This window comes from Daucus carota, chromosome 4 (assembly GCF_001625215.2).
Source record: "Daucus carota subsp. sativus chromosome 4, DH1 v3.0, whole genome shotgun sequence".
NCBI lineage: Eukaryota > Viridiplantae > Streptophyta > Magnoliopsida > Apiales > Apiaceae > Daucus > Daucus carota.
This window is the reverse complement of record NC_030384.2, coordinates 28,879,889-28,902,178: the sequence shown is the minus strand read 5'-3', so window position 1 is coordinate 28,902,178 and position 22,290 is coordinate 28,879,889. Positions and strand designations below refer to the sequence as shown.

General features: G+C 35.8%; 6 protein-coding genes across 6 annotated transcripts; 1 reads left to right on the top strand and 5 right to left on the bottom strand.

Moving 5' to 3' along the window:
* Positions 1 to 293: 293 nt before the first annotated feature.
* LOC108217932 (uncharacterized) lies at positions 294 to 2,226 on the top strand. The gene is made up of 2 exons (XM_017390842.2): positions 294 to 528; positions 1,766 to 2,226. Exons 1-2 carry the CDS (start codon positions 418 to 420, stop codon positions 2,009 to 2,011), a joined length of 357 nt encoding a protein of 118 aa, XP_017246331.1. The 5' UTR covers positions 294 to 417; the 3' UTR covers positions 2,012 to 2,226.
* A 7,233-nt stretch (positions 2,227 to 9,459) lies between these two features.
* Positions 9,460 to 11,388, bottom strand: LOC108217801 (protein trichome birefringence-like 34). Its single transcript, XM_017390691.2, has 5 exons — positions 10,901 to 11,388; positions 10,598 to 10,775; positions 10,221 to 10,417; positions 9,962 to 10,114; positions 9,460 to 9,886 (listed from the first exon to the last, which is right to left on the bottom strand). Exons 1-5 carry the CDS (start codon positions 11,272 to 11,274, stop codon positions 9,541 to 9,543), a joined length of 1,248 nt encoding a protein of 415 aa, XP_017246180.1. The 5' UTR covers positions 11,275 to 11,388; the 3' UTR covers positions 9,460 to 9,540.
* Positions 11,389 to 11,930: 542 nt separating this feature from the next.
* Positions 11,931 to 13,431, bottom strand: LOC108216808 (protein trichome birefringence-like 34). Its single transcript, XM_017389649.2, has 4 exons — positions 13,160 to 13,431; positions 12,781 to 12,983; positions 12,518 to 12,676; positions 11,931 to 12,448 (listed from the first exon to the last, which is right to left on the bottom strand). Exons 1-4 carry the CDS (start codon positions 13,409 to 13,411, stop codon positions 12,103 to 12,105), a joined length of 960 nt encoding a protein of 319 aa, XP_017245138.2. The 5' UTR covers positions 13,412 to 13,431; the 3' UTR covers positions 11,931 to 12,102.
* A 575-nt stretch (positions 13,432 to 14,006) lies between these two features.
* On the bottom strand, positions 14,007 to 15,960 carry LOC108217158 (protein trichome birefringence-like 34). Its single transcript, XM_064091295.1, has 5 exons — positions 15,530 to 15,960; positions 15,269 to 15,446; positions 14,900 to 15,102; positions 14,646 to 14,804; positions 14,007 to 14,571 (listed from the first exon to the last, which is right to left on the bottom strand). Exons 1-5 carry the CDS (start codon positions 15,862 to 15,864, stop codon positions 14,226 to 14,228), a joined length of 1,221 nt encoding a protein of 406 aa, XP_063947365.1. The 5' UTR covers positions 15,865 to 15,960; the 3' UTR covers positions 14,007 to 14,225.
* A 639-nt stretch (positions 15,961 to 16,599) lies between these two features.
* Positions 16,600 to 18,469, bottom strand: LOC108217157 (protein trichome birefringence-like 34). Its single transcript, XM_017390000.2, has 5 exons — positions 18,064 to 18,469; positions 17,725 to 17,902; positions 17,425 to 17,621; positions 17,162 to 17,320; positions 16,600 to 17,086 (listed from the first exon to the last, which is right to left on the bottom strand). The coding sequence occupies exons 1-5, from the start codon at positions 18,441 to 18,443 to the stop codon at positions 16,741 to 16,743; spliced, it is 1,260 nt and encodes a 419-aa protein (XP_017245489.1). The 5' UTR covers positions 18,444 to 18,469; the 3' UTR covers positions 16,600 to 16,740.
* A 1,396-nt stretch (positions 18,470 to 19,865) lies between these two features.
* LOC108217155 (protein trichome birefringence-like 34) lies at positions 19,866 to 21,804 on the bottom strand. The gene is made up of 5 exons (XM_017389999.2): positions 21,318 to 21,804; positions 21,033 to 21,210; positions 20,763 to 20,959; positions 20,500 to 20,658; positions 19,866 to 20,423 (listed from the first exon to the last, which is right to left on the bottom strand). Exons 1-5 carry the CDS (start codon positions 21,695 to 21,697, stop codon positions 20,078 to 20,080), a joined length of 1,260 nt encoding a protein of 419 aa, XP_017245488.1. The 5' UTR covers positions 21,698 to 21,804; the 3' UTR covers positions 19,866 to 20,077.
* Positions 21,805 to 22,290: the final 486 nt, after the last annotated feature.

The window sequence follows — 22,290 nt, the reverse complement described above, 5'->3', positions numbered from 1 at the left end:
ACTATACTTTATTAGAGCCGGCCTAGAAATACGTCCATTACAAGGAGGGAGTAACAATTTAGATGATTACCAGGAAAAGAGCTAGCTATAAAACCAAACCGTCTAAATGGAAATAAAAACGAAGAAAAACTGTAGAAAAAAAGACCTTGATTATCAAATTTGACGCCCACAATTAAGCGGATTAGCGGAAGACTCTAGCTAGGTAGAGCAGCTTTCAAATAAAACCAAAGTTGACGTTTGGTTTGGCGAATGCTATAAATAGGGGACCAACTGAGCAGACAAGAATGTGCGTTTTTATTTTCTCCATTACCCATATCTCTTTGTGCGCTACATCATTAGCTCCAGGCAACATTCTTTTGTAACTTCAGTGTCCACAATATTCTTTTCCAGGGAGAGATTAGAGAGAGAGTTTTGATAATGCCTTGCCTGTATATATCTACAAACTTGAAGCTGGATGGAGTTGATACAGATTCTGTCTTCTCCGAGGCGACTAAAGCTGTTGCTCGTATCATCGGAAGACCCGAAAAGGTACGTGTGTTCTGGCTTAACTCGAAAGTCCATTTTTGAATCGAGAATGGATATTTTTTTTATGTATTTTGTTGCTGAATTGTAACACTTCAATCTCACATCACATCGAATTTGTTGTTATATTTATAATTATTTGCTACCGCCGAATACACCAATAAATTATGATTATAAGATATCGAGTGCAACTTATGATCTTTTGAAAGCTTTTGTTGAACTTGCAAATTTAGAACCGGGGCTTCGATTGATTTCGAGAAAATCTCAACATTTGACCGAATTTTCACATTAATTTCAGCCCCTCCAAAATTTTTCAGAGATGGATCGACCGTACGTGATAGTATCATATATTTTAGGAATATATGATTTGGGATATATGTTTAGAACATGACAGCCAAAGAGAAAAAACTGCATGCTTGATGAGTGATGAGCAGATTCAGAGATGAGGTTCACAAGATTTCTTTTTCTGAAAAGTGAGGATTCTATATTAAAAGATTGTACCAAAGATTTGAATTGAATATTTAGTCATTAAAAATAAAATTAGGAAGGACTAAGGAGCATCTCCAAAATATCAGCTACAGTTAAGCTATACGATATTTTAAATTATAATTTTGAGAAATAAATTATGAAAATTCAATTCGATCTAGCGGAGTTTTAATCTTTTCCTAAATATAAATGATCCACTTTTCATTTCTGATAAATAGATAATGATCTAACTTATTCCTCATCTATCTTTAATCACTAAAAATATTCACTTCTCATCTTTTGCACACTCTTTCTCACTTTTCTTATTATCTTTTTGTTAATAGATTTTGAGTTTAATATTAAAATAAAAATATTGAACTGAAATAAGAATTATTGTTGAATTTGTCATTCAATATAAAATCTTTATTTTTCAGAATTTGAATTGTTTATTATATATTTGGGTAATCTTACTAGGACCGTGCTAGATGCTCCATGAAAAGGTAATGTTAAACATATAAAAATGAGTATGACTCTGTAGCTAGCTGCACTACAGGAAAAACGGTCATTTTCGACCGTCAAATTCTGGTCGAACATGACTTATTTCAATCATGTATGATCGGAATCGTATACGGTCGGGAATAGTCATTTTCGACCAGAAAATTAACAGTTGAATTTAAGCTAGTCGAAAATATTTAAATTAAGAGGATGCTCTAATTAGGTTTATTAGGATGGCACATACATGTATTAATTGTTGCATGGTTAAATTACATGGATGCAGCTTGTAATGGTGCTGCTAAAAGGATCGGTGGGAATATCATTTGGAGGGAACAAAGAGGCAGCTGCATATGCTGAGTTGATTTCCATGGGAGGCATCACAAGAAAAGTCAAGAGGGAACTCATTTCAACTCTAGGCACTATTCTGCAACAAAATTTGTCAATTCCCCCTGCAAGGTTCTTCCTTAAAGTGTTCGATACTACGTTGATGCGACCAAGTGGTGATGATATTATTGTTTCCAAACTCTAGATAAATACACTTCGGAACCAATATTTATTTAAGAAAATATTGCATGCACTATTTCAGTTATTGTATTGGATCTGAAGAACAATAAAATTAGTTAGCTTCAGGTTTAATTATTGAGGGGAGATCAATGGTTGTGATTGTTTTGATCGTAGTAAACATTAATATTGAAGCTTGTCTTCCTTTTTATTGGAAGGTGAGAAAACTATTTTTTGTTAAAACTCCTATTTCTCTTATATTTTTTCTTTCAGTAACGTTCTATTATTCAAACTAAAAAATATTTTAAATAAAATTATCCGAATACTAAATAATTTATGAATAAGTGGAGGTGTTTGGTCATGTAGCCTTGTATTCTTAGCAACTTGTGGTGGCTAGTGGGAAGGTAATTACAGCTGGTTCCACAGAAATTTGGACTGGTGGTTCCAGTAGATGGTGAGATTAGAAATTATACAGCGAAAACTGGAAATTATATTGTTTACTTAGTTTTAATTTTAAGTTTAAGCTTTATTTCAATAAAAAATACTTCACCTCCTTTATTATATTACTATGATAAATTAGGATTCTTGCAATATTAAGTTCAAAAAAATTAATTTTATCTATATAGTTAGATAAGAAAAATATGTAGAAGATTCGAATTAGATTTGATTTAATCTTAATCTAAAAATATCCGTTTTTTATATAAATTTGATCTGAATTGAAATTGACCCAATCCTGATCAAATATTTAATTCGAATTATGTCAAACTGAAACCAAATCGGATCTGAACCGGTTGTATTAAAATATACTATAATCATAAATAGATTTGACTGAATCCAAAACATATCAGATTATCTAAAATTATGAAGGTCTTGTTCACACCTAATTTATAAATTTGATAATAATAACTTCAAACAACAATTTACAAAACAAAATTAAGTTCACTTTTAATTTGCTTTCAAAAAAAAAAAGTTCACTTTTAATTTCATTAAAATAGCATTAATACCAATTTAAACTTTTAAAAATTATATAACCCGTTCGGGAAGGTCCGTCGCCACCAAGCAACTATTACCAATTTCCAAAAACGTTACTTAAATTCGAACGTTGCTTGGTCCCCAAGTAACATCATTATCACCTATAAATACATGCACATGTCAAAAATTCAAACCTTAATAGGAAATGATTAAGAAATCATAGAGAAGAAAAGATAATGCTGATATTCTTCAAGAAACAAAATTCAAGTGGGAGAAATTGAATTTAAAGAAAAAAAATTAAGAAGAACATTAAGTGGTCATTAGGGACTAGCAAGAAAGGCTGCTTGAAGGGTAAGGGAGGGCCTAGAAATTTGAGTCATCGATTTCGAGGTGTTAGGCAAAGGCTTTGCGGCAAATGAGTAGCCGAGATTCGAGAACCTAAGTGTAGTGAGGTAGAGGATTATGTGCCTAAGAAGCTTTGGTTGGGGACTTCTAGCAATGATATTGATGCTGCAAGGGCTTATGATCAGGCTGCCAAGTCCATTTATGGGAATTCTGCGGTTCTTAATTTTCCGGAGGGTGATCAGGATTGTTTTCAGGGGAGTGGGGGTAATGTGGGGGGTTTTAGGGAGGTTTATGAGGGTTTAAAGGGAGATGGATGTGTTAAGGAGGAGAAATTTGATGGGATTAATGAGAAAGATTGTATGAGGTTTAGGGGTTTTAGGGCTGGTGTGGAGGATTTGAGGGAAGAGGTTTTGATGAATGTGAAGGGTGTTGAGGCTGAGGGTACCAAAAATCTTGATTTTGGTTTGGATGGTGGTGATGAGGAATGTGTGAAGGAGGGAAAAGTTGATGGGCTTGATGAAAAAGATGATGTGAGGTTTAGGGATTTTCGGGCTGGAGAGGAGGATTCGAGGGGAGAAATTTTGATAGATGTGAAGGGTGTTGAGGATGCCAAGAATCTTGATGTGGGTTATTTACGAAAGTTTTTGATGCAAGATTTTGATGGTAGTCAAGATTCGGAGGATTTTACAAATGGGGATTTTGAGAATTGTGAAGATTTGCAGCAGGAGAGGTTATCTGATCACAATGGAACGATGAAGGTATCTGATGGAAGTCAGAATTTGCTGAGGGGGGGACGTTAATTATGTAGGAGAGGTTAAGAATGTTGTTAGTAGTGATGAAACTGATGAATGTCAGGGTTTTCTGACATGGTATGCAGAGTATATACAGGGGCCTAGGAACCTTGTTGGTGCTTATGGAAGTCAAGATTTCGAGGATTTTACAAATTGGGATTTTGGGAATTGTGGAGATTTGCAGCAAGAGAGGGTGTCTGATCACAATGGAACGATGGAGGTCTCTGATGGAAGTCAGAATTTGCTGAGGGGGGACAGTAGTTGTGTAAGTGAGGTTAAGAATGTTGATAGTAGTGATGAAACCGATGAATGTCAGGGTTTTCAGACATGGTATGCAGAGTATATACAGAGGCTTGGGAACCTTGTTGGTGCTGATGGATGTCAAGATTTGGAGGATTTTACAAATGAGGATTTTTGGAATTGTAGAGATTTGTACCAAGAGAGAGTATCTGATCACAATGGAACGATGGAGGTATCTGATGGAAGTCAGAATTTGCTGAGGGGGGACAGTAATTGTGTTGGTGAGGTTAAGAATGTTGTTAGTAGTGATGAAACTGATGAATGTCAGGGTTTTCTGACATGGTATGCAGAGTATATACATTGGCTTAAGAAGCTTGTTTGCGCTGATGGAAGTCAGGGTTCGCTGGAAGGGGACACAGATAATATAGAGGATTTTAAGAAGCTTAATTTTACTGACGGAAGTAATGAAATTCATAATTTGCTGATGGATGGGGATCCAGATTACAAGGAGTTTAAGAAGCCTATTTGTGCGGATGAAACTGATGAGAGTCGGATATTGCTGGCAGAGGATGATGATTATATATGTGAGCCTGAGAAAGTTCTTTGTCCCAATGAAACTGATGAAAGTCAAAATTTGCTAACAGGGGATACAGGTTTTGTAAAGGGGTTTTATATCAAACTGGCCACCCATTTCGTCAAAAAATCTCACGTGACCCACCCAAAAAATTTCGGACTAATGTAAGCAACTATAAACAAAATATATATCATCACTATTCATAGCTCTTTACTTAAACATTTATAAAAAAATCAACCGTTTATTTTTTTACTACAAAACCACTTCGAGTACTTTGATAATAGTCCCTAGTATTTATCAAAATAATTTGGGAATTTCTAAAGCAACATAGCTAGGATGATCATATAACTATATCTATAACTATATATTTTTTTTAACAACATGGCTATGTTGCTTTAGAAATTTCCAAATTATTTTAATAAATACTAGGGACTATTATGAAAGTACTCGAAGTGGTTTTGTAGTAAAAAAATAAACGGTTAATTTTTTTATAAATAATTAAGTAAAATGGTATGAATAATGAAGTGGGTAAAATGATATATATTTGGTTTATAGTGACTTAAATGAGTTCGAAAATTTTTGGGTGGATAAAGCGAGATTTTTTGATGAAATAGGTGGCCAATTTGATATAAAACTCTTTTGTAAAGGAGCCTAAGAACGTAGATTGTACCAATGAATGCAAGGAGCAACAAGATGGTAATATTGCTCCGAGTCATCTGGATTGGAATGATGATGATCCTCTGAAGTATATTGAAAGGCCATTGGGATATCCATATTGCAGTAGTTCCGATGATGACCCAGAGATTTACATTGCTAGTTTATGGAGTGAATAATCACGTATTCCCAGCAATTTTCAGTTTTAATTGAAGCATCAGCTTAATTCGTTCAAATATTTTTGGGGTGGGATACTTTTGGTTCAATGTACAACCGATTGTAAACTAATCTAACTTGTATACTGAAAGAGTCATGTACTGGCAATTCATATATAACAGAAGTTTAGTTATGGATTTGTTATTATCTATGAATTTGTCTACTTTACTAAATGCTTTACAGAGATTTTATTGAAAATCCACATTTCTGTTGCACGATGCCACTGCTGCTGAAAACATAGCATTCTGTACAATGCTAAAGTACTGGTATATTCAAACCTCATGTTCTTAGTCGAAACCATTCTCGACGCCAATAATATTGCAGTCTGTAAAATAATCCTTGTGCTAGCTACTACATTGTAGTGTTATTATAACTTAGTGTGGATCTCGATAGTGACAGAAGATTACCAGCATTTGAATCCTCAATGTATCTAAAAAACAATTGATAGATACTGAATGGAATATTTTTAATGGTACATTAACAGAATGGAATTTTCATTCTAGGCCTTTAGAGCTCTGGGATGATTAACATAACCTGGACTATAATGGCTTAAAAGAGCTTTTAGACAATGTATATCTGAAAATAGCGCCTCTGACAATGTTGTATGTCAATGACTAAGTGATATCCAAACAAAATAAAACAAAAATACTGGACTATCAAATTGTGAAGATTTGCAGAAGGCTATCTCCTCTTTACCAGAAAACAAAGGAAACTGGCAGGGTCAGTATAGGTGACCCTCATAATTTAAGAGCTTAAGATGGAATTTTGTGCATGCCATTCTGATTTGAGAGAAGTAGAAAATGTTGATCTTAGTCTAGCGATGGTTAAGGAGTAGCCGACTTACATCCTGAAGTTAATGTGATCACTGCATATAAGTTTACATTCATGTACTGCTGTTTGAAACTTTTACCAATTCTCACCAACTTTTGATGTCGATGAACATATGCTCAGTCCTTTAACCTTAATCAGCCACTTTCTAAGCTTACTTTTGTTTCAACTAATTAAAATTGCTATGAGGCAATCTAATTTACAGAACTATAATCATCTAGACTCTGTAATTATAGAAAGCAAACTTTTACATTTTGGATGGAGTTACAGAGTAACCGAAATCAGAACAGGAAACAGAATGATGACCTGAATGAGTGGTAAACAATGAGACGGCCTGCACTTCATTCGGCCTAAGAAGATGTCAACATTCTCATAACAGAAACTGAAATTATAACATACAAGACATTGACATGTTCCGATGAAGGAAGTTTAGGATTCACTTGTTTCCTAGGAAATCCTCAATCAAGTGTCCCATTCGTTTGTCAAAACATAGTTTACAATGCCCTCATGGAATACGATACATCTGTACAAAAAAGCCGTTACCTTGTACACAATCAATCCTCACTGATTCAGTCTTAAGGAGCTATTATCCTATAAAAATCTAACAGAGATTCCCTAATTGTACTTCCACTCCTTTACTGATTCAGATTTCAAGATAACTAAGAAAGAGTCCAAGCCTATACTCCATATACCAAAAACAAAAGGCATCTCTCAATGGCTGTACCTTTTAGTCAATTCACAAGTAAATCCACATAACAATCATAGAAAGAAGATTGCATTTGTAGACTGATAACTTATAATATAACATTGGATTTTACATTTTTGGACACACATACCTGTCTGTTTACCTTCTGATCTTCTCCCCATTGTCTTGTACCTTGGAATGATCACCTTGTATATTCTCTGAGTAGTAATCTTACTAGCTTTTTTGGACAGTAAAATAAAATCGTGAGCTGTAATAATAGTACCATTAGCTATCCCTCTCAATCAATCATGATCCTTGCCTAATTTCATTCATTTAAAATTATCACTGATTATTAACTAGTTTTTCTAGAGACATCTGATGAGGACCTTGGAGGTGCCATTTGGGTAACAAATTTTGCGAAATTAGACTTGTTGGTTATTGTTTGTGAATCCTGTTATCCTAGCCAATTGTAACTAGAGTGGACTTGAATGAAATTTGGAGTGAAACCTCTATTTAACGTACCCCGTAAGTGCAGAAGTTACATTGTTTAGCAAAATATGAAGTAGATAAATGATGAAGAAGCTGATTTTACACTTACCAGAATGTGGATCTGCTGGACTTCAACAGAGTATGAAAAATTCCAGGAAACTCGGGATAGATAGCGCAAGAGAACGTTGCAATATATCTTTCACAGAACATATCTATGTGTTTATTAGGTACATAGAGGCACAAACAGAGAGACTCAGAATCTTTCATGTCTCCATGGCGCTATCCCTCCTGAGCTTACCAGACTTTCCCATACATTTGATCGAATTTTTTTGTAAACCGAAAGAAGTTAAATGAAAGAATGGAGGACAAAATGGTGGATGAAGAAGTGGAATTTAAAGAGGGAAGAGATCACTATTTATAGCTGCTGTCTGGTGCCTTCTGCCTGCTATGAAACAAAGTTTGACTCAGGACTTCCTGTTTAACATATGTTAGAATTTAACTATCTGCCACCAATAAAGAAGTGAGTTTAGACAAGCTAATTGTCTGCTTAAGATTCTCATTAGTATCATATTATCAGATGTAATAAGTGTTTATGATTACAACCAACCACAGTTGGATAATATAAGATCCGTTGTTTAACGTTTTAAGGTTTTAGATGAGTTGGTTACCAACAGGCCTCAAGTCCGCAGCTACTTAAATGTTAAAATTTAAAGACTAGTAAGACCCGATTTGTCCATAGAGTGGAATACATTTTTGTTAGGAACAATGTCGAGTATTTGTTATCGTTTTGGCTGTGTCGTCGAATTCATATCAGCGAATAGCCCCCATTTGTCCTTCTAGCGCGTCGACAGAACAAGAGCGGTGGCTAAATTTAACGCCATTAGTTATATCTCTCTCTGCAATAGTGATAAAAAACGATTCCGCCAAAAATTAGAATATGCACAAAACTAAAGAATATAACAGCTAGCAGTATCGCTGTACCAGCCGACTCTCGCGCACTCAGTCCTGAAAGTTGGAATAAGGCACCGTGTTGGGAGGCATATCATTTGATTATAAAACGGTGAAAAGTTATATGGAGACCACTATATTATTGAAGACCTCGAACACCATATATTTACTCTAAGCGGAACATGTTTTACATAGTGTTCTAATAGTGGTCTCCATGAAACTCAACCGTATTAAACAAGCCACGACTTGTTATTGCAACGTGAATGAACACAATCATCTGCATGTTTCCGGCTTTTGCATCATAAGATTGTTTAGTTTCTTCCACTTGCTAGAAAGATGAATCAACTAAATATACTAGTACAAGTACAAAAGTTCTCTGAGAATAGTACCAAAACAGGGCCTGGAATTTGTAGCATTGTCTTTGTAATGTAGTATGCTTTTGTACATTTACTTGGTAAACACAGGACAACGGGTGCAACTGTTACATCGCAGTCTTAACTCGTAAAGCCACAAGTGTTTGATCCAAATTTAACATATCAGTGATCTGCTAGCGCGTACATTGGGCACTCATGGACGACACTGAATTACACAATCTGAATATCTAACTGAATTTCCATTCGAAACATTAGGCACTCGTTGAGACACTGATGAATACGATCTGAATAACTAACTAGGCTTGCCAACTCTTGTGGTTTATGACTTCATATGTGACAAGTTCATAATTTTGTTTTTAATAGACATAAATCTAAAGCAACAAACTATTAACAAACACGATTGATTTGTGAAATTTTATTAGAATTACTCGTCCTGTAAGATTATGAAAAAATGTGAGTATACAGGAGCTCGTTCCAAACATCAGGAACCCCGGGAAGACACCAATGTGTACAATCTGAATAACTAGTTGGCTTTGACAACTGTTCTTCACTTAAGGCCCCCCAGTGCTTCCTGTAAATTGATGGGTGACCGTCTTTTCTGTACTCGGAAAGTTGAGTTATGTTCACTAGTTTCACTGGCAAACCTCTCTTCCCCAGATCACTAATTGCATCCTCCACAATTCTCATCATTCTAGGGTCTGTTTCATTTCCTCTGTACCCTTCTGTTTTGATCATTTCTTGTTCGTTGTAACAATTTTCACGAGCACTCTTGCCCCATTCTTCGCCCCTGTATGATAATAGTATTGCATGAAGAATCTGAAACAATTAAGCAAAATATAGAAATCAAATTATGCAAATATACCATTTATGGCTTGGAGACATGCTCATGAAAAATAATTGTGACTTGTTATGGTCGATATGGATTTCTAACCAATCTGACCATGTCTTCAGTCCCATTTCATAGCTGCGCAGCATCTCTACTCTTTTGACTATTCCACTTTCGAATGTACCCCACCTGATGATTTCATATTAATAACAATTTTTTAAAATAATTATTCTATATATGAACAAAGTTAAGATTCAGAATTAATAGTTCAGTTGATTGTTGTACTTGTACATACAATGTGTTAACAAAAGGCCTGTTCCACCAATTATAGGCATTGAAGATGAGTATATCTGCATTAGTCCAGTGCCTAGCATGCTTGTAGATTGATTTTATTCTCACAGTCGGATCTGGAACGAGATGGTGCCATGGATCATCTGAGTTTGATTCCACTAGCATTGGTGACCAATAGAACTCGATCGAGGCATTATATTCCTTCATCATATTAATCATAGAGTATTCAAATTTTTGTGTTCCAGAATCCATATACTGTATTTTGGAAGAAGTTTACTAGAACCTAAAGAATAATTTTGTTATACAAATAAAATTTGAAAGCATGGAGAGAACTTGTAACAAGAAAATGTACTGTTTGGAGTATTTGTGATTCATACTCACTTCAGCTCTCATTGTGGTCAAGGAGTGGTTAAAATGGTAGTGCAAGGATTTGAGGCCTGGAGGTATAACTTTGTCGACAAGGCACACCATTGAGAGCCATTGGCCCCTGTTCAATGAGTCTCCGACAAACACCATCCTTTTGTTCCTCAGTCTCTCTAGCAGTACTGTGGCATTGAACCTAGCTTATTAAGATGAAAACAGATTCCAGTATACTTAAATAACAGAATTATGAATTTAAGGATCGTTGATCACAACGTGTGTGTGGCGATTATGTGAGGCTGTAGAGAGGTCAGAGAGATAGACCTGAGGAGGTTACAGTGATGAGGTTGCCATCTCCAGTGTAGATAATTCATATCCTTTCTGCCATACTCTTTGCAAGCATTCTCACCTAACATGAATTTGCATTCTTCTTCTTTGTAAAGAGGGTAAGACTTGTTGTCAAATACCCATTTCCCTGAAGATAAATCACAGCTCTCTGATGACTGATTTGGATCAGTACTACGCTGACTAGTACTATTATCAGTCAACAGTTCTTTCTGATCAAATAGCCCTCCATTTCCGCGGGCGAAATAGATGAAAGCAATGACAAATATGGTGATCAAGAATGCTACTGTGGACTGTAAACTTCCCCTGATAGAGCCAAATGTCAGAGGAACTATATGGTATAATTTGGCCATGTACTGTACATTGAGCTTGCCTCACTCCAGTAACGTTTTCCGCAGTTTCAGAGGTCAGTCTTTATGTACATTAAGAGGAATAATACAATGGAGGGATAGCATTGTTAAAATAGAAGGGATCACTCATTGTTTAGCAGTAGGGGTTTATAATACATGTTTGAAAATTATTACAAATAAAATAAAACACCTTTGTGTGGTAGGTCAGCAACTTCAGCTGTACAGACGTTAGGTTTAAGAAACTGAAATTGGTTGGCTCATCCGAATCTGTCACTCAATGATTTTATGGACCTGCGGCGCAATCCTAGCAGATAGCAACAGAAAACTTATTTGAAGTCCCAATATGCCTGGAAAAGATACCGATTTCTTTTAAAATAGTCACCGATTGGTTCTGCCAGTGGTTTGGACAGATCGTTTCCATCCTTTCTTAGTTTTTTTCACCAGCAAACATGGCTTGAAGTAAAAGAGTAGCAATAGTGTCCAAGACGTTCATTGCACATCACTCTTTCATAGTCTAGAGTATAGTATTATTTTCACACATGTATATTACAAAGATATAAAACAATCTGAAGTTAACTGTAATCCTTGATTCACCAAAAGTACGTAGCTTCGAACGATCTCGTGCAAAAAATTTACTTAAAAACTTAAATTGTAAGAAGTTAAATATATTATACTCTCTCCGTCCCCTTTTACATGTCATTTTGACTTTTTATACGTAATTTAAGATGCATTAAAGAATGCACTCCTGCTTAAAAACTAATGTAAACAATCAAGTATTACAAAAAACACGATCCTTTTGTCAAATTTAATTAGAATTACTTGTCTCGAATGTCATGAGAAAATGTGAGCAAATAGGAGTTCATTCCAAACATCTGGAACCCCTGGAAGACACCAATGTGTACAATCCGAATAACTAGTTGGCTTCGCCAACTTTTCTTCACTTAAAGCCAGCCATTGCTTCCTGTAAATTGATGGGTGACCATCTTTTCTGTACTCTGAAAGTTGAGTTATGTTCATCAATTTCACTTGCAGACCTCTCCTCTTCAACTCATCTATGGTATCTTCCACAATTCTCATCATTCTGGGGTCTGTTCCATTTCCTCTGTATCCTTCTTCTTCAATCATTTCTTGTTCATTATAGCAATTTCCATTGCTACTCTTTCCCCATTCTTCGGCCCTGATTTAACAATAAAATTGCATGAACACATTAAAATAGCAAGAAATCAAATTGAAATAGGTCGTATACCATTTATGAGTTGGAGACATGCTCATGAAAAATAACTGTGACTTGTTACGGTCAATATGGATTTCTAGCCAATCTGACCATGTCTTCAAGGCCATCTCATAGCTGCGTAACATCCCTACTCTTTTGAATATTCCATTCCCACTTTCGAATGAACCCCACCTGATGATTTCAGTTTGATAACAACTTTCTTATAGTCTATAGTCTATACCATATTATTAGAACGGAATTTATTCAGAATGAATAGTGTGAGTGCTTGGACATACAACGTGTTCATAGAACTAGAAGGCCTTATCCACCAGAGATAGGTATTGAAGACGAGGATATCTCCATCAGTCCAGTGCCTACCATGCTTGTAAATGGCTTGTGCTCTTACAATCGGGTCTGGAAAGCGATGGTTCCAGGGATCGTCAGAGTTTGATTCCACTAGCAATGGTGACCAATAGAACTCAATAGAAGCATTATATTCCTTCATCATATTAATCAAAAAGTATATAAATTTATGTGCTCCACATTAGTACTGAGGAAAATTTAGCAGGACCTGAACCAAAATTCTAGTTGCCTACATAATATCCGAAAGTAAGAAACCTTAAAAAAATTCATGAAGAGAATGCAAGTTTGTAGGAGTCACGATTTCGTACTCACTTCAGCTTTCAGTGTGATCAAGGAGTTATTGAAGCTGTATAGAGGGTAGGACTCATTGTCAAATACCCATTTCCCAGAAAACAAATCACAGCTTTCTGACGAGTAATTTTGATCAGCACTCCATTTACTAGTACTAGTATCATATCCATTTCTGCAGGCGAAATAGATGACAGCAATGACAAATACTGTAACCAAGAATGCTACCGAGGACTGTAAATTGTGCCTGATTGTTGAAGGAACTATTTTTGCCATTAGTTATATTTACTCTTTAAAATTCTGTCCACACTAGTTATGTTATCTCAAGTAGAGTACTAGTTAAGCTGGTGGTGAAAATGTAGCCTCTCATTACTCGTTTGCTAGTTTTTGGATGTATCAGACTTGGAATTTTTAGCATGTGCCCTGCGCCCACACAAGAAAAACAGGACAGAGAACCTTGTATAGCTCATCTCACGTGAAATTGTTCTGCCACTTTGATTTCTCGCGAAAGATGATTCAATTTTTTTTGCTAAGCGATGATTCAGTTATATTTTGAACTTTTATGTGCTACTTCATATTCATCTCCTCTTTTCACGACAAGGATTGCAAATGAGTCGAGTTCAGTTGAGAAAAGGTCCCATATGCCACCATTTTCGTAAGTAATGCCCAAAATATCGGAGTTGTGAAAAACGACCCAAAATGTCACTTATTAAGATAATCCAGCGTTTTGATTTTTGAAAAAAAAACGTTATATCGTGTTCCGTTTAGGTCTACAAATTACTACAAAACGTTAGACAATCTGGCATTTTAGGGTTGAAACACGACATAAAATAGCATTTAGGGTTACAAAACGCTAAAAGAGAGATAACACTACACAATCTAACTAGTCTAAAGACGTTCATTGCACATCACTCTTTCACAGTCTGGAGTATAGTATCATAATCCCCTTTTACATGTCACTTTGACTTTTTACACGTAATTTAAGATGCATAAAAGCATGCACTCCCGCTTAAAGACTAATCTAAACAATGAAACATCAAACAAACACGATCCTTTCGTCCAATTCGATTAGAATTACTTGTATTGAATGTCATGAGAAAATGTGAGCATATAGGAGTTCATTCCAAACATCAGGAACCCCGGGAAGCCACCAATGTATACAGTCTGAATAACTAGTTGGCTTTGCGAGTTGTTCCTCAGTTAAAGCCCGCAATTGCTTCCTGTAAATCGATGGGTGACCGTCTTTTCTGTACTCTGAAAGTTGAGTTATGTTCATCAATTTCACTTGCAAACCTCTCCTCTTCAACTCATCTATGGTATCTTCCACAATTCTCATCATTCTGGGGTCTGTTCCATTTCCTCTGTATCCTTCTTCTTCAATCATTTCTTGTTCATCGTAGCAATTTCCATTGTTACTCTTTCCCCATTCTTCGGCCCTGATTCAATACTCATATTGCATGAACAGATTAAAATAAATGAGCAAGAAATCAAATTAAAATAGGTAGTATACCATTTATGAGTTGGAGACATGCTCATGAAAAATAACTGTGACTTGTTACGGTCGATATGGATTTCTAGCCAGTCTGACCATGTCTTCAAGGCCATCTCATAACTGCGTAACATCCCTACTCTTTTGAATATTCCATTCCCACTTTCGAATGAACCCCACCTGATGATTTCATTTTAATAACAACTTCTATATAATCTATGCCATATTATTAGAATGAAACTGATAGAATGAATAGTCTGAGTGGTTGTACATACAATGTGTTCATAGATTTTGAAGGCCCTATCCACCAGAGATAGGTACCGAAGATGAGTATATCTGCATCAGTCCAGTGCCTAGCATGCTTGTAAATGGTTTGTGCTCTTACAATCGGGTCTGGAAAGCGATGGTTCCATGGATCGTCTGAGTTTGATTCCACTAGCAATGGCGACCAATAGAACTCAATCGAAACATTATATTCCTTCATCATAATAAGCAAAAAATTTACCAGGAACTGAACCAAAAGTCTAGTTGCATATATACCATCTGAAAGTAAGAAACCTTATATACCTACAACATGTTTCAGGGGAAAAAAATATTCATGGAGAGAATGCAAATTTGTAGTAGTCATGATTTCATATACTCACTTGAGCTTTCAGTGTGATCAAGGAGTTATTGAAGCTGTAGTGCATGGATTTGAGGGCTGGAGGTATAAAGTTGTTGACTAGGCACACCATCGAGAGCCATTGGCCCCGAATCAATGAATCTCCGACAAACACCATCCTTTTGTTCCTCAGTCTCTCTAGCAATACTGTGGCATTGAACCTAGATTATAAAGATAACAAATATAAGCATTTGTACTTTTAACTTGATTGAAAAATCTTTTAAGAGCACAATGTGGGAGAGACCTTTTGAGGTTACATCGATGAGGCTGCCATCTCCAGTGTTGATAATTCAAATCCTTTCTTCCAAACATTTGGCAAGCATTTTCATCGTACACAAACGTGCATTCTTCTTCTCTGTATAGAGGGTAGGACTCGTTGTCAAATACCCATTTCCCGGAAAACAAATTGCAGCTTTCTGACGAGTAATTTTGATCAGCACTCCATTTACTAGTACTAGTATCATATAGGCCTCCATTTTTCCAGGCGAAATAGATGACAGCAATGACAAATACTGCAATCAAGAATGCTACTGAGGACTGTAAACTGTGCCTGATTGTTGAAGGAACTAGTTTTGCCATAAGTTATATTTACTCTTTAAAATTCTGTCCACTCTAGTTATGTTATCTCAAGTACATACTAGTAGTTAAGCTGGTGGTGAAAATGTAGCCTCTCATTACTCTTTTGCAAGTGATGATTGAATTTTTTGGATGTATCAGACTTGTAATTTTTAGCATGTGGCCTGCGCCCACACAAGAAAAACAGGACAGAGAACCTTTTATAACTCATCTCACATCAACTTGTTCTGCCACTTTGAGCTCTCGCGAATGACGATTCAATTTTTTTTGGTAAGCGATGATTCAGTTATATTTTGAACTTTTATGTGCTATTTCATATTCATCTCCTCTATTCTAGATGAGGATTGCAGATGAGTCGTGGTAGTTGTGAAAAGACCCCATATGTCACAATTTTTGTCACTACATGTCCAAAATACCCGAGTTGTGAAAAATGACCCAAAATACCACTTATTAATGTTAGATAATCGACCGTTTTGATTTTTGAAAAAAAAAGCTATATCGTGCTGCATTTAGGTATAAAAATCACTGCAAAAGGCTAGACGATATGGCATTTTAGGGTTGAAACAGGAGATAAAATAATGTTTAGGGTTACAAAATGCTAAAAGAAGGATAATACTATACGATCTGACGTTTCATATTGCATTGATAGGTTGGAGACATTTTTTCCTACAGTGATATTTGAGGTCTTTTCCCCGAAAAAATTGGTAATGAGGGCCAACACCCAGGTGAGTTGAACTATAAAGTGACAATGTCATTTATAATGTAGAGGATTCGACTTCAAACTGAAATTTCAATCATAAGAACCGAAAACTCTTAGACAATGAAGTATCAAAAAATACAATACTTTCGTCAAATCTGACTAAAATTAATCTTGTAATATCATGTGGAAATGTGAGCATACAGGAGCTCATTCCAAACATCAGGAACCCCGGGAAGACACCAATGTGTACAATCCGAATAACTAGTTGGCTTCGCTAACTGTTCTTCACTTAAGGCCAGCCATTGCTTCCTGTAAATTGATGGGTGACCGTCTTTCCTGTACTCTGAAAGTTGCGTTATGTTCATCAATTTTACTTGCAGACCTCTCCTCTTCAACTCATCTATGGTATCTTCCACAATTCTCATCATTCTGAGGTCTGTTCCATTTCCTCTGTATCCTTCTTCTTTTATCATTTCTTGTTCATTGTAGCAAGTTCCGTTGGTACTCTTACCCCATTCTTCGGCCCTGATATAACAAAAGAATTACATCAAAAATATCAAAATAAATAAGTAAGAAATCAAATTTAACTATGTAATATACCTTCTATGAGTCGGAGGCATGCTCATGAAATATAATTGTGACTTGTTACGGTCAATATGGATTTCTAACCAATCTGACCATGTCTTCAGTCCCATTTCATAGCTGCGTAACATCTCTACTCTTTTGAGTATTCCATCTGCACTTCCTAATGAACCCCACCTAATGGTTTCATTATAATGACAGATTTTTGTTTAAAAATTCATGCTATATATTTAGAAAGAAAATCATTCAGAACGAATAGTTTAGTTGATTGTTGTACTTACAATGTGTTCATAAAAGGCCTTCTCCACCAAAGATAGGTACCGAAGATGAGTATATCTGCATCAGTCCAGTGCTTAGCGTGCTTGTAAATCGCTTGTGCTCTTACAATTGTGCTGTGAAAACGATGGTTCCATTGATGGTCTGAGGTTGATTCCACTAGCAATGGCGACCAGTAGAACTCGATTGAAGCATTATATTCCTTCATATTTATCAAAATAGTATTCAACTTCATGTTCTCCATATATTGTACTTAAGAACAAAATTTCAGGACAATGTATAGTAAGTTACATTGTCATACTTACTTCAGCTCTTAGTGTGATCAGGGAGTGATTGAAGCTGAAGTGCATGGATTCGAGAGCTCGAGGTACAAATTTGTTTACAAGGCATGCAAAAGAGACCCATTGGCCCCTCATCACCGAATCTCCCACAAACACCATCCTTTTGTTCCTCAGCCTCTCAAGCAAAACTGTGCCATTGAACCTAGTTCATTAAGATGGAAAAAGATTCCAAGATACTTGAATACCATGATCACAAATAAAACTTCTTGTTGCCACTCGATATAACATAGTTATGCAATATAAATATCAAAGTATTGTAAAATAGCACAATGTGAAGGCTCAGAGAGGTCAGAGAGAAAAGACCTTCGGAGGTTACATTGATGAGGTTGCCACCTCCAGTGCTGATAATTAAAATCCTTTCTACCAAATTTTTTGCAGGCTAATAGATCAGACATGAATGGGCATTCATCTTCTTTGTAAAGAGGGTAAGACTCATTGTCAAAAACCCATTTCCCTGAAAATAAATCACAGCTATCTGATGAGTGATTTTGATCAGGACTACGTTTACTAGTGTGATCATCGGTCAACAGATCTTTTTTCTGATCATACAGCCTTCCATTTTCGCGGGGAAAGTAGATGACACAAATGACAAATATAGTAATCAAGAATGCTACTGAGGATCTTAAACTGCACCTCATCGATCCTATTGTTGAAGGAACTATATGGTAGTAAACCTTTGCCATTTATCGTACTTTCATAAAATCTGCCTCCAAACTAGGTTTGTCTCTGGCAAATTTAAGTGTGAGTCATCGGGGCCATTGGACTTCACTTAAAAGAAGTGACTTAATATTTAAAAATAAAGAAGATGATTATAAGTGATAAGTGAACTTGAGTTAAATTATTAAAAGTGTTTTGATAACTTGTTTGTAAGTTTAAAAACTTCATAGTAAAATGCAAATCACTGAAACAGCCCGTTCATCTCAACTCAAGTTCATACTTAGTTGAGTGGTTGATGAAAAAATAGCATTTCAATATTTTTAATATGTGCCTGTGTACATATGTGAAGAGTCCAAATTACTTGGTTTTATGTTACCATTAGTTCTAATATGTAACTAACAAAGTATAAATATAAAATCAATACATTATTGTGGAAAATGTAAAAGAATTCCAGTGGCTTTTAACTTAAAAATGGTAGCTGCAAGTAAAAGCCAAAGTACTACTAATTGACAAAGAAATACAGATCAGTACTCTAACATTACGACTATACATAATATATTAACCGGATTTTAACAAATTCAGCTTAATATTGTTAATTTTATATTATTAGTATTAATCTTAAATTACAATTGAACATCACTAATATATTAACACTTCACCATTTGTTCTGTTAAGTGCATTGTCCAGGTTTTAGGGTACACTTTAAGATTTCATCCGGCAAAGTGCACATGTAATTTTATGGGAAGTCTACTCTCTTCACCACTCGAGGCTATTCAACCTCCTACTTTTGCAATGATACGTTAAGGCATGTTAGTTCTGGTTGAAATATAGTATAAGATCCATTTGAAGTCTTTCTCTAACATCTTAAGATTTTGGATGGACCGGTTCTCATAATTCTGGTTTGACGGAGGTCTCAAGTTCTACTTCCACTCTTCAACCCAAAAATGAGATTTCGAGTGATGGACTGGTTCTCAACAGTTCTGCAAACTCATTTCACTCCCTTGCATAGCAAGGGAGCCGGATTGTGTTGCCCTGATGCTTCCCTGGCAAATTTGTTCCCATCCTATGTTTGGCCGGAGTAGCAGCTGTTGTTCAACTTGAATACATGTGGTAACTTCCTGATTTCATAGATGGCTATATAGTTAGTTAGTACATCAAATGAATTACTACAACTTGTTTTGAAAGTGGTGTAAACTGGAGTTATTTTGGCAGCTCTGCAAGTTACTTGGAACATGAATTAATGCCAGTCTCGTCATTAACGTTTGGTTAAATCAGTTGAAAGTAGTAAAACATCTGAATCTGTTAGTGAATGACTTGAAGTTTGCACATGGCCGAATGAAGAGAGAGGCTAAGCTAGCGATAGAAAAATTATTTGAAGTTTTAACCAGCCTGGAAAGCGTAGCAGTAGTATAGAAGACGTCCATTGCACATGAGTAAAGTCCATAACACAAGCATATTACATATATAAAAACAATGTAGGCTGTCATGCCTGATTCTCCGCAAATAGCTGCCTACGAAGATTGTGCCAGTTTGTGATTCAAAAATTAAATATTAAGAGGTTAATTTCTTAATTATAAGAACAGAAGAAATTAGAACAATGAAGTATCAAACAAGTACGATTTTTTTGTCAAATTTGATCAGAGTTACTTCTCTTAATAAATCATGTGAGAATGTGAGCATATAGGAGTTCATTCCAAACATCAGGAACCCCGGGAAGACACCAATGTGTACAATCTGAATAACTAGTTGGCTTCGCCAACTGTTCTTCACTTAAGGCCACCCATTGCTTCCTGTAAATTGATGGGTGACCGTCTTTTCTGTACTCCGAAAGTTGTGTTATGTTCATCAATCTTACTTGCAAGCCTCTTCTCTTCAAGTCATTTATGGTATCCTCCACAATTCTCATCATTCTGGGGTCTGTTTCACTTCCTCTATATCCTTCTTGTTCGATCATTTCTTGCTCATTGTAGCAATTTCCCTTGGTACTCTTACTCCATTCTTCAGCCCTGATATTACAAAAGAATTACATCAAAAAATATGAAGATAAATAAGTAAGAAATAAAATTTAATTATGTTATATACCATCTATGAGTCGGAGACATGCTCATGAAATATAATTGCGACTTGTTACGGTCAATATGGATTTCTAGCCAATCTGACCATGTCTTCAGTGCCATTTCATAGCTGCGTAACATCTCTACTCTTTTAAGTATTCCATCTGCACTTCCTAATGAACCCCATCTGATGATTTCATTATAATCACACATTTTTTATAAAAAAATTCATGCTATATATTTAGAAAGTAAATCATTCAGAACGAATAGTTAATTGATTGTTGTACATACAGCGTGTTCATAGAAGGCCTTCTCCACCAAAGATAGGTATTGAAGATTAGTATATCTGCATCAGTCCAGTGCCTAGCGTGCTTGTAAATTGCCTGTGCTCTTACAATTGGGTCTGGAAAATGATGGTTCCATTGATCGTCTGAGTTTGATTCCACTAGCAATGGCGACCAATAGAACTCAATTGAAGCATTATATTCCTTCATATTTATCAAACAAGCATTCAACTTTATGTGCTCCATATATTGTACTTTAGAAAAATTTCATACTTACTTCAGCTTTTAGTGTGATCAGGGAGTGATTGAAGCTGAAGTGCATGGATTCGAGGGCTCGAGGTACAAATTTGTTTACAAGGCATGCAATAGAGACCCATTGCCCCCTAATCAACGAATCTCCCACGAACACCATCCTTTTGTCCCTCAGTCTCTCAAGCAAAACTGTGCCATTGAACCTAGTAAATTAAGATGGAAACAAATATAACAGAGTTATGCAATATAAATATCAAAGTATTGTAAAATAGCACAATGTGGAGACTCTAGAGAGGTCAGAGAGAAAGACCTTGGGAGGTTACATTGATGAGGCTGCCATCTCCAGTGCCGATAATTGATATCCTTTCTGCCATACTTTTGGCAAGCATTTTCATTAGAAATGAATGTGCATTCTTCTTCTTTGTAGAGAGGGTAAGACTTGTTGTCAAAAACCCATTTCCCTGAAAATAAATCACAGCTATCTGATGAGTGATTTTGATCAGGACTAAATTTACTAGTATGATCATCAGTCAACAGATCTTCTTTCTGATCATACAGCCTTCCATTTTCACGGGGGAAGTAGATGACACCAATGACAAATAAAGTAATCAAGACTGCTACTGAGGATCTTAAACTGCACCTGATTGATCCTATTGTTAAAGGAACTATATGGTAGTAAAACATTGCCATTGATTATACTTTCTTAAATTCTGCCTCCAACCTACCTAGTTATTTCTTTGGCAAATTCAAGTGTGAGTCTTCATCTCAAGTTCATACTTAGTTGAGTGGTTAATTGGAAAAAGTAGCATTTCAATATTTTTAATGTGGCCTGTGTAATGACAAGTATAAATACAAATGCAATACATTATTGTCGAAAGTGGATAAGTAAAAGAATTGAGAGGGAGGACTAACTGACAAAAAAAAAAAAATTATAGATCTGTGCTCCAACCTAAAAAGTTTCTGGAACTATCAAGCATAGAATTTTAGCAGGTGCTTGAGGATGATAGTTTAAGATTTAAATTTTAATATTTTGAAATGATTCGAATCTTTGATGTCACCCTACATTAATGTGTCAATCTGGAATTCTGGATCATGGCAGCAAGTTATGGCAGTGTCAGCAATGCATGCTATCAATCCGCCAACCAATTTGGGTTACTAGTTATGTATGCGTGTTTGGTCGGAGAAAATGGAATGAATAAAAATAAATTAGTTAAGGAAAGATGTTTTGGAAAATTAATGAGTGCAAATTCATCATGATAAGATTTGAGAAAATTGAGCATCTC